An 11,903-nucleotide genomic window follows, 5' to 3' on the forward strand; every position below is an offset into this window, starting at 1 on the left:
TTGAAATTCCACAATTCTGGTGCATTTGTAAGACAATTTGAATGACAAAACATAGAAATTACCAATTAAAAGGATTCTAAAGTACAATTTTATATAAATGTTTAATTTTTAGGTCAAATTCTACTTAAATATGTCTTAACTGACATACAAACATTTTATAGCACCTCCACTGATTTATATGTTATCTTTTTTATATATATTATTATAATATTATCTCATACAACCTTTCCTCTTGCATGCTTCAACACGCTATGAATGATGGGTAGTTGTAATCATGACAGGGTGTGCATGAAGCTGTGATGCAGCTATTGGCTGATTCATATCTTCAGGGAGGGTATTGTGGGTAGAGATATTTGTCGTTATTTTACACTTAGGAGTCGCTGCAGTATGTGCTTAAGATTCACACTTAGACTAAAAGTTACTTTTAGCTCCATTATACAAAGCTTCCACAAAAGTTCCACTTTTTACTAAGAAATTCTGTGACTCACGAGTGAAAGTTAAGAAGCATTCTTATACATACCAAACCAGAACTTTGTAACGGCACCAACTGATCAGCCCTTAATTTACTGTGTTTCCTTTGTGTTAGTATGACCACAGTGGGGCAGTGTTTATCTTATTATACTGTTAATAACACATGGCACCACCACACACTTCAATCTGAAGAGCACCTTTTTCAGTTTCATTTACAATAGATGTAGAGCATTTTTTTTGTACACCATGACACTGGCACATAAAACTGAACACAACCTGAGGTAACAAATATAAATATCTACGCAGATACGGCTGTTTCCATACATACTTCACTGCCTCTCACAATACTGTGTGCAATATTAAAATAGTAAAACCTCCCATCTTTAAGTCAACATTCATTCTGAAAACACAATACACACTTACTGTAACCAAAACAGATAACAAATGATTGATTACTGTAACCAGCAAGAAACTTAATGCGGCCCCTTTGATGGTTTCTTTGATTTATAGATAGTGTGCACAGAACTTATGCTAGTTAACATATGAGTAGGGCATGACATACATTCAGCTGGGTTTCAGTTTGGAGTCTTCATTATTAAATGACAGAGGTGGTCCCAGAGTGTCCATGTGCAGTAGATGTATGTATTAGAAGTCATTACACAGGGTTTTTACTGAACACCTCCATTATGAGAGGAGAGATATCGTCAGGCTGGATGTCCTGGATCTGCAGAACCTGTTTGCTGTACTCCTCGGTCATCGTCCTCATCTCTGTGAGACAGGCCATCACTTTGGGATAGAGCAAGCTGGAGGCACAAAAAAAAGAAGGTTCAAGCCGATTGGCGGTGAAAGGTCTCAGACTGAATGGATTGAGTGGCACTTGGTATTTCACTCACTGTTTTCCTGAGCCTGTTCTCTTGCAGTCGATCCAGGTTTTTAGTGTGAGCGCCAGGTTTTCATGTACCTCATCAATCATGCTGTGTTGCTGCACACCTGGGCGATCTGATAGGTTAAATAAAAACAAATCTCTACTAATCCAAAGCAACTTGAAAATACATGCTTACATATTTGATATGCATGCAAATGCATCCTGTTTCTCAAGTGTAAGTATTTACAGGGTTCACAATGTCGTACTGATGAAAATCTTATGCTACCTGGAGAAAAGAGGGACATGGCTTGCATGAGAACATATTCTTCCTCCTGCAGGCCCAGTTTGCGCAGTGTATGGTGAAATTTCAAAAGAGGCTCCAGCAGTAGCGGCTGGAAACCTGCTACAAGACACACAAGAGCAGAAGTCAAGGACGGGGCAGAGATGAGAGGACTAGGAAAACAATAATAAACAGTGACACAAGTGTATGCAAGGAAATTAACTTATTACATTTACTCAAGTGCTGTACTTGGGTACGATTTTAACATACTTGTACTTTACTTTATACTAAAAGCCTTCCAGCACTTCAGGGAGTTAGGGAGTTATAGTAAAACATCTTCAGGAAATGAGGAAATGTTTCATTTACGCAAAGTGGAATCCACTGCAATTAATCTGTGAGTGAGAACAGCATTTCTGGCTTGACTGTGTGGTCGTGAAGAAGATAATGCTGTGGAAATGTAAATTATGCTAAATTTACCATGACATCCATTACAGGTAATTTTGTTTTCTTTTTTCTGGCTTTTCTTTGAGACTTTTAAGATATTTAATCCTTTAAAGATTTTATAAATATTAACAGTAAATAAGGACTTGGCAACATGGACAAAAAGATGATCAGGATCATTATTACAACATATTGATAATTCCTTAATATCAATATTTAAAAAGGTATTAAAAATCACATGCTAAAACATTAGACTAATGCATTAGATAATTCATTGTTATCTAATAATGTGAGTTTAGAGTTTATTAGAGACACAATGTTTTGGTCATGAGTATTTCATTTTTCAAAGAAGAAAAAAACATATCTACATATTATATATATTTACTTTTTTTAAGCTCTCATGCTGTGACATCCAATCATGACATCTCAGTGTGAAAGCTTTGTCACAGAAAGATAAGATTTTATGGATAAGAAATGGTAAGTTGTAAGCTGTGTAGCTGAGTGCCATTTCCTCTGCCAGTGTTTGATGTATATGGCGGAACACCTCGTGCTCGTCATCTTTACACCATCTATTTACCAAAAAAAAAAAAAGTGAGACACTATCTTTACATCATCACCTGTTTTTTTTTTTTTTAGTTTGTAGTTTGTTTGTCGTCAGTTTAACCAATGATTAGATTAATTTGACCACTGAGATAATTGGCAATAGTGCATGAAGAATAAGCATTGTTGCTATGGTTACATGCGGTTTCATATGCCTTGCACACTGAGCTAGACCTGTGGCAAAAGTGTTGATGGAAACCATTTTAACAGTGACTCAATATGAAACTTTCACAAGGCCAATCACAAAAATAATCTCTGGTGTGTTAACCCAGTATCACCTAATTCTACTGTAAACTGTCTGCCAGCTGAATGCAATGAGCACAGAGCTAGAAGACAATGATCGGATGTCAGCTGCATTTTGTTCAATCTTTAGAAAAGGAGCAGACAAACACCTGTTTGACAACATTCTGCAAGTGTTCCTCTGAGAGTCATGTTACACATATGAGCAGGTGAGATAAGAGGTGCACACACACGTTATTACAGACGAGAGTGCTCACGAGTAAAAAGTACAGTATCTACTATTTAATCGTGCTGAGAGCATTATACCTACATTCATAGACTGTGTTAGTACTTTGCAGCTTCATATATACAGCAGGTACAAGGCTAATAGAAACTAACATGAGTGAAATGATAAACTTAATTAACACCTCCTCATTGACTCCTCAGTCAGGTCAAGACATTTTTTTGGCAACGATCAAGCTAGAATTTAAATATCAGCTCAAATTGGCAGGTGTTGCTTTTTTTCTCTGGGATCAGAGGTGCGTGACATGTCTGAGTCTGCTTTGGTTTTGTATATTTTCACACAATGTCCAACCATAACCTAGATTCCCCGCATACAGTACATACTTCTTGGCTGCAGACTCTTTAATCAGCATCAGATCATACCTGTACCATCCATACAACACTTGTGTATTTTACAACCTGTGCTAGCTTAAATTTTTCCAATCCAAGCTACAACCATTATTGAATGTAGCTTGTATTAATTAACTAATTTGACGTGATTATAATTATGCACCATATGGTTCCACCTCCTTAAATCTGCATTAATCAATATTTTATATCAACATTGGATCAAATGACTATGTGTAATGTAAAAGTTGCTGCTCGTAGTGACAAACCCACAGATAAGTTCAGCTGACTCTGCAATCACCTGCAGCTCTTGGGAGGATTTTAGTGTCTTTCAGCTCATTGTTTTGGTTTCACAGCCAACAGCTTTACTTTTTTGGTTCAATCTCAATGCTCATCAAAATGCACATCACCAAATGGCACACAGACAAAGTTAGCAACTGGCTGGTGAACTTAGTGGAGCATTTAGCAGCCAAAGAGGCAGATATTTCCTTTTAAACAGGGCTAGAAGGAGAGTTAATATTGGACTTAAATTCATCAGGTGACCAGAAATATGAATGCTAATGTCACCTCATAACAACTGTTTGCTACCATGTTCACCATAGCAACTTTATAAGGTGATGATATGTCAACAATCTGTTTACACCTTATTGTACACAATTAATTAATTCAGGTATCAATATGAAGTAAGTTCTTACATTCATGTAAGCACAAAATGTTAAATCTTCCCTCAGAGATTAGTAGATTAAAAAATAGCACAGAACCTTATGTAGTGCAAGTTTGTATCCGTGCAAATTTGAATTTATGGTGTGTATGTACTCATCTGTTCATTTCACAGTGTACAGTAGATGCAGCCAAGCTTCCCCTCAAAATATATAAAAGAATGCTTTGTCGGTTTGTTGTGTAAGTGGTCTCACCTCGTACAGCGTCGTCTATGCAGTATGTCATATGGCCACATTCCCAGATGCTTGTTTCTACATTAAACACCATGTTAAAACGAATCTGCATGATTTCAAACGTGGCTCCCTTTAACAGAGCGATTTGGTCTGCCATGGTTAAAGACCTGAAAGAGACATGACACACACTTTAAAGTTAATACATGCTGCCCAACAGACATAAGTCATAAAAAACCTATTTGAAAGATACACTGAGGCACAAATTTACCTGAAGATCTGAAGGCTTTTGGAGAAACTGATGATGTCCTGGATCATGTAAGAGGCGAGGTCAGTCAAATGTGGAAGAGCAGTAAAAACACTGCTTTTTCTGACCTCTTCCGCCTCTTGGTTCTCGTGGTTTTCAAAGAAACCAAAGAGACTGGAGGAGGAGGAAGAGAAGGAGAGGGAGCCAGCATACGAGGATATTCTGGGGTCTGTGGCAGATTCATTAAATGTAGTGCAAGTGTTTGTAGGGCAGTTGGTCAGCGGGTTAGAGGTCTCGCTTGTAGACTGGTTGTATTTACACACCGGAATTATATTTCTATCCATAGGCTGAAAAAAAAAAAAAAATCAGTCAGACAACAAGACAATGGCAATGACAGTCCCTCAAACATTCTTGCATTTGTTTACACACCCTGAAGCCACTGAAGCGGGAAAATGTTGAGTCAAATGTGCTGTGGTGGCTACAGAGCAGCTCCTGAATGGTTTCTTCCTGTTGGGACGAAAGCTGTAATTGTGCACCATGCATTTTTTTCTTCTTGATTCGGATCCTCCTCTCCAATACCTCCTTCTCAGACATGACCACTAAAAGGACAAAAAAATACCTGCTGTATGTACTGTATGTCACCAGAGAAATATGGAAATGGACCCTGTCAAAATTATGTTTTACTCATATCTTCTCATATATTAAATCACTCCTGCAGTGCTCTTTACATTACATGTTGAAACACATGTCGTAATATAAAATAAATAAGTGTTTCTTTCTTAGGCAATCCTTAAAAAAATCTGAAGTACATGCTCAGTTTTAGAACTGCACTTTTTAATTTACCTAACGCACAAGATCAGGAAGATTGTCGTCTTTAATACAATTGTAAATGTCTTATGTAACAAATTTTCGTGTAGTTACTGAAGTAGCATCTAATAGTTGAATGAACAAAATATACATTATAAAATCACAAACAATGGTTTGTCTTTAAACGATGAGGGATCATTTGTTGTGTCTGGATGTTACTTACTTTCTTTGCGCATGCCAATGGCCTGGCATTTTCGGAAGCGGCAGGCTTGACATGAGCGGCGGTTGTTTTTGGTTATAATGCATTTATTCAGGAAAGGACAGTGGGGCTGCGTCGGCCTCTTTATGGCACGTCTGAATTTATTTAAAAATACACTTAGTAACAGCTTACAAACATCAATCTGAAGTTAGAAATCACATGCATGAAAAGACACATTAAATTAGAGCATTACTTTGAACCATAAATGTATCAGACAGGAAATAATTCATCAAAGTAATACATGTAGAACTGAGAATATGGAATGAAACAAACCAGATGATGACATCATACTGGGATCAATTTTCAAATTTCAAATACTATGTGTAATGTGGTCATAGGTAGCTTCAGTGTATCCCAGTGAGTCAAAGAGAAATCTGGTGGCAATAATTGAATGATAAAACATACTTTGGCCAGTGCATGTATGGCCCAAAGTAAAACTATAATCAATGAAACTGAGCAAGTGTCTGAAGCTTACAGTTCAAATTACAGTGACATTTTGTACATAACATACAGTATAGCTCAGTTCAAATTTGGTACAAGTTTGTTTGTTTGTTGTCAAATCCCCAGCATCTTTCAGGGTATTACTTTTTCATTTTTAATTTAATGCCAATAGATAATAATACGTACATAATGTATAATAATTACTTTAGAATGACAACAATTATAGAATAATCTTTAAAGCTGCAATAATCAATTACTGAAACAAATATTGTACTTTATTACCCCTATGGGAAAAAAATGTCCTGGGTTTCATTGTGATATAGATCCCTAATTACAAAAAGCTATATAAATGAATAAATGTGACAGCGTTGCTCTTAGTGACAAACCCAACTCTGTTCTCAGTTCTGCAGAGCTTTTTAGCCTCTTTTAATTCATTATTTTACAGCCAGCAAATATATTAGTTTAGTCTCACTACTCTCATCAACCTCATTTCCAGCAGCAGGCAGCTGTTTTCAGTAAAAAAAAAAAAGCTCTGATAAACTCATTGTACACTACTACCTGCCCAGTACCAGACAGGGGTTGGTGGAGGTCCTCCAACAACTCCTCAGAAAAATGTTTGGCTCTTTTAGCTCTGTTTTATCCTGCGCTGGAGGACAAAACTCCACAATCGATCATGCTGTTCTTCCGAAAAGGCTTTGAACCATTGGATTTGACTCTACAGCTTGCAGATGGTTTCATAATGACCTTCCTAACAGATCTCAGGTTTATGGTGCTAGGCAGCTCAAAAACTGAGCTTTATCCAAAAAAACACAGCTTTCTTTTAACAATATCCAAAACAACATCTCTAGATACCACTTATCACTCTATAAACCACACCACAGCACTCTTATCAGAATGAGGGCTGGCCATCTCTCTATGTAAGAAGAGAGAATCACTTGCTTCTGTTTACTTATAAAGGTCGTCTAAAGAGATTTGCTATTCAGAAGACCTTCAGCTACGGGTTCCAATGGTCAATACTGACACTGGAAGGTTTGATTTCAGATATATTACTAATCTTCATGGAATAATTCACAACAGATGCTGAAGCTCAATACTTTGGTATGTATAAATAGTTTCAGAGACTTTATTAAGGGATTCAACTCAGCTGTACATGCCCTTGCAACGATGCTGTTGACTAAAACTATAAACTATAAACTATATTATCACTAATTATTATTATTAACACCAAACTCTACGGCTCTAGTGAGATTTTTGGCTTCTTTTAGCTGATTTTTTTGAACTATGGTTTGATGCAGACCAAACCCGAGCTAAAACAAGTAGAAGTAGGAGAAGTATGAAACTGTTTGCAGACACGTTCACCATAACAACTTTTACATCCAGGCTGTGTCTGCAGCTTGTTTTGATGTTTTTCTCCATCCTAGTGGCCAAAAATTGATTAATTCAGCTTTGACTCAGTAAGTTAGGAAGTTTGTTTCCCACATTATGGGAAATTATCGTTGGCTTAAAAGACTCAACATATTTCAGTAGATGAGCATTTCTTCAAATGAGACTTTTATTTGTGTACTTTTGATCTTATTCACATTGTTAATGTAGAGTCTATTCTGGGTCTTACAGATTTCTCAAATACTTTGCCACAACTTCTTGAATGAGAACTATTAATCACAAATGACTATAGGAAACTCTCACATTTACACCTAACTGTCCCACATATCTTGTGGCTTTCACACAGAATTTAAATGTGAAAGTACAAGTCCACTTCCACTGAGCTAATGATGCAATGAGTCAGACCTGGCAATAGAAATCTGCTGCTTTCCGTATTATTCCCTGACATGGACTTAATCATTCAAACAAATTTCAAGTTTCATATTTCCAGTAATCTAGTGTTGTCACAATGCCGACAGATTTGATATGCAGTGATGCAATCATCAAAAGGTCAAATGCATTTTCTTAACTTTTAATAATCTCTGGTTCTTTTCACTCAGTTAGTTCCTTACTTTTCACACAACTATCAAAGACATAATTGGCAGAACTCCGAGTACAGATTTCATCGGAAATTCTTCTGTTCACACCTTTCTCAAGATTTATCACAATGAATCTGTTACAGCTGTGTTGGAATATGCAAAAGTTACAAAACATTGATTCCATAATCAATGATATCTTCATAATTGATGAAGATGCATATAATGGGACATTGGGTGGTTGTCAAAAAAATGGAAGCAGAGAGATAGGAGGAGTGGGAAAGTGGGAAATTCTCTGACGGTGCAATAGTTACACAACTTTTATAGTGTCATATCCAGAAATCTCATGTCCGGTCACACTGACTAAGCTCATGGACATGACGTCTGATGATATCAACGGTCATGACAAGGTTGGATTTCTCACGAAAAGCTTTTTATCCAAAAAGTGTGACCAGGGAGAATATCACAATAGGTGTGCTGTGAATGAAAATCTATGTCCTGCTATAAATGGCAAGTGACATACAAATATATTCATTAATTTTAATTTAAATGTCTTCGACAGTAAAGGACTGCAGGAACCTGGACTGCAGGATTTGATGGAGAAAATATATTCTTCCTTTTTATTTTCCTTGAGCAAGGCCACTTTTATTACATTTTCTTTTTATACACCATGATGTGATTTTATCTGTGGTATGAAAAACTTTGAGAATGCAGCACTATTCTCAAAAATGGGCCTTTTGATTCTCAATTCGCAACACATAAGCAATCATTTCTCAAATATGTTTATATTATAAGAAGGAAACTGAGTTATGGTCAAGAATACGTAACAGTTACACAACAGTTGGACAATGCAGGGAACACGTATACTGTATGTGGTGGTTTGGTAAGATGTGGTCACATGGTAAGTTACAACACTTGTGAGGCCACTGCCGCAGATAAGTGTCAAAACTGTTCATTACTTTGTGGAATTGACACCTTAGCATACAAATGCTATAGCATCTTTCATTTAATGTATTTTACATTACTGTTACTCAGCAAGCGGTCAATGGTTTGTTGAATCAGAAAAAGGCGAGTAAGAATTATAAGGTTAAAGTTATTGAATAGCAGACATACTGGAATAGTTCATACAGTCAGTGAGAAACGTGTGATGATATGATTGAGTGTTTGGAGAAAGTGAAGGTCTCTTGCAGTACAAATTGCTATGCGGCACAGTATACTGTATATTTAAAGTGATGATAATGCACTCTGCTTTTTTGTGTTCTCGAAAATCTGCTTAAGACTGAAAAAACTGTAAATCTGCCTTGAAGATGAGTGTTTCAGTTCCTTGTTTTCAAGTCTAAGAGGCTAGTGTGTAATTAAGTAAAGTAAGAAGCATTTTGTCAACTTCCTTCTATATCACACATGTTCACAGTGGTTATGGCCATTTATGTCACAACAACCAGAAAAAAGAAAGTGAGAAACTGCAGCGTGTGTGTGTGAGAGGGAGGATGAGTGAAATGCCCCCACCTGAAGAAGCCCTTGCAGCCTTCGCACGTCAAGGCGTTAAAGTGGTAACCTTTGGCCAGATCTCCACACACACCGCAGGCTCTGGGCTCCTCATCCTCCGTTACCTTTTCTTCCTCTTCCTCTTCGTCGTCCTCTTCATTTTGTCTCATGAACGCCTCTCGGACAGTATTCATTCTCACCTGAGGGATTATTCGATAATTCTAGCATCACTTACACTCGTATGGATTTCACACAAGCACAAACAAGAGTGTGAGATCAAACCTACCAGTCTTGTAAAAAAAAAAAAAAATCACAATCAATTTACACAAGACATATGATCTGCAGTACTGATGCTTTTGCATTCAAATGCAATAAAACAACAATACTGCAGCTGAATCAGTTTCATCTATTAGCCTGCATTTTTGAATAAAAGAGCAGTGATGCCTAACTATGTATGAAAAAAAGGCTGAGTGGAGTAATTTAAGTCTATTAAAAGTCTTTAATTCTAGTACTGAGTATTGAATAACATCAGGTGCTCTGAAGTGTCAGGAAATTGCAACACTGCAGGACAGTGAATGCTACATAGTTTTCAAAAGACTACAGGAACAGTTATTCTTTCCAACAACACTGAATTATGAAGCTGCTTGATGCTGTTGCATTGTTTTTAGTGGTTTGCATTATCCACACATTAACACTGTTCAAACTGAATATTACTTCAATTACATTTTGATTTAGTGATATAGGTATTGAAATATGACAAATAAATAGATCAAACAATTAGTTATTAGTCTATATTGTCTCAAACAAACAGTCTTGTTAAGTAAAACTGAGATTTTTTTTTCTAAAAAAACAAACGTGTATTTCCAATGTCAATAAATACATGAATCAGGTCTTTATCATTAATCGTGTACACCGCACGCCACTGTTGACATGTTTTTACATGACAGTGCATTTCATGTAATGTGAGGTGTTGTGTGTGTGTGTGTCTTTAAACTGTGCAGTGTGACAGTGTTTGCACCCTGGTGAAAACATGTTCACCCCTCTGTCGCATGGATGTATATGCTCTGCCGTCATGCCTTGACATGCAGGCAGCAACAGTTTTGTAACAGCCTTTTTTAAATAATTAAAAACATTTCTGACTGACTGTCAATTTACCTGAGAACACGTGTCCTACTGTTCCTTCCTCTCCGCCTGCTGGTGAAAGGTCAGGTTTTATTCAAACTCTGATCCAGATCATTCAACTCACTGATTTGGGGGGATTCCAGATGTCCAAACAGCTGTCTGTAGTCTGTAGATTTCGTTTAATCCTACTGGATTTTTCCCCCACTGGATTTTTTGAACATTCAACAGGTGAGGACGAATTTAGCACTTGCTCTTCCTGCTGAACGTGTCGTTTACTGTTGTTACAGGTACTCCCCGGCTGCAGCCCGCGGGAAGGCGGGGTTAGACGTCCAGCACCGCCCACGTCGATTAGAGTATGTCACTTTAGCACCTGTTGTGACGTCAATACTTCAAACGTGACGTAGGGTAAACTGAGGTCACAATGAGGTGAATTGTCCCTGAAAAAAAAGACATTCTGGAAGTTTTAAACTCACTTCTGTCTGCATGTGTGACAACTGCAAACTGTAAACTGTAGTTTCTGCATTTTTGTGGCATTTGTGCATTTTGATTGACAATTTAGCACTTAAACTCAGATTTAAGGTGAGAACAGAGAAACTTTTCACTTTCAGCAGATGAAAGTGAAAACAGCCTTCTAGTGTCAAACTCTGCACATACATCATTCTGCACGGTGAAGCTCCAAGTGAAAAAACAAGAAAAACATTTTTTTTTTTTTTTACTAGAGGGGGACTTTCAATCAGGCAGGATAATAAATGACCATAACACCAGGTTTCTCATCATCTGGGTGCAGGTGTGTCTTGAATTCTGCCACTCAATCTCAGCCCTCATTTCTATACTGACTGAGTAACCTAAACAGTTGAGAGATCACAGTTTTGTGTCTGGCTGCCTGAACTCTGCTGGTTACCACTAGCTTCTCCATCTGATCACTGGTATTGGGAAAACAAGAGCAAAAATGAAATGTATGATTTATATGGCATTACAAAAATCAGACTTTACTTTTATTTCGGTGTGCTGATCATTATGACATCATTTACCATCACATTTCTTGTTTTACTGATATGGTACAATGGTCAGAAAGCTGGACTAGATGTTTACATGCCACATTATCCTAGTTTCTATATGTCAGAGTACTCTAGCCAGCAGCAAATGCACATTTCTCCTAACAGGGATAAGGGCTTAGTCTGATGTCTG

General features: G+C 37.2%; 1 protein-coding gene across 3 annotated transcripts; it reads right to left on the reverse strand.

Annotated features, from left to right (window-relative positions):
* Window positions 1–651: 651 nt before the first annotated feature.
* On the reverse strand, window positions 652–11,048 carry nr1i2 (nuclear receptor subfamily 1, group I, member 2). 3 transcript variants are annotated; one of them, XM_042426324.1, is made up of 9 exons: window positions 10,840–11,048; window positions 9,615–9,793; window positions 5,674–5,804; window positions 5,073–5,242; window positions 4,668–4,990; window positions 4,421–4,566; window positions 1,623–1,739; window positions 1,365–1,470; window positions 652–1,274 (listed from the first exon to the last, which is right to left on the reverse strand). In XM_042426324.1, the coding sequence occupies exons 2-9, from the start codon at window positions 9,785–9,787 to the stop codon at window positions 1,127–1,129; spliced, it is 1,314 nt and encodes a 437-aa protein (XP_042282258.1). In that variant the 5' UTR covers window positions 9,788–9,793; window positions 10,840–11,048; the 3' UTR covers window positions 652–1,126. The 3 variants fall into 3 exon arrangements, with proteins under 3 accessions (XP_042282258.1, XP_042282259.1, XP_042282257.1); XM_042426325.1 differs by having other exon boundaries at window positions 1,623–1,736; window positions 10,749–11,048; XM_042426323.1 differs by having other exon boundaries at window positions 10,749–11,046.
* Between the last annotated feature and the right edge of the window lie 855 nt (window positions 11,049–11,903).

Source organism: Thunnus maccoyii, chromosome 11 (assembly GCF_910596095.1).
Source record: "Thunnus maccoyii chromosome 11, fThuMac1.1, whole genome shotgun sequence".
NCBI lineage: Eukaryota > Metazoa > Chordata > Actinopteri > Scombriformes > Scombridae > Thunnus > Thunnus maccoyii.

What these genes read in the sequence shown, in the direction of transcription:
- nr1i2 (XM_042426324.1), bottom strand. Translation starts at nt 9,787, where the DNA reads ATGAATACTGTCCGAGAGGCGTTCATGAGACAAAATGAAGAGGACGAC. An exon ending in CATAGACGACGCTGTACGAG is followed by an intron (nt 1,740 to 4,420) that starts GTGAGACCACTT and finishes TGTGTCTTGTAG; the next exon opens with CAGGTTTCCAGCCGCTACTG. An exon ending in CATGTCCCTCTTTTCTCCAG is followed by an intron (nt 1,471 to 1,622) that starts GTAGCATAAGAT and finishes TTAACCTATCAG; the next exon opens with ATCGCCCAGGTGTGCAGCAA.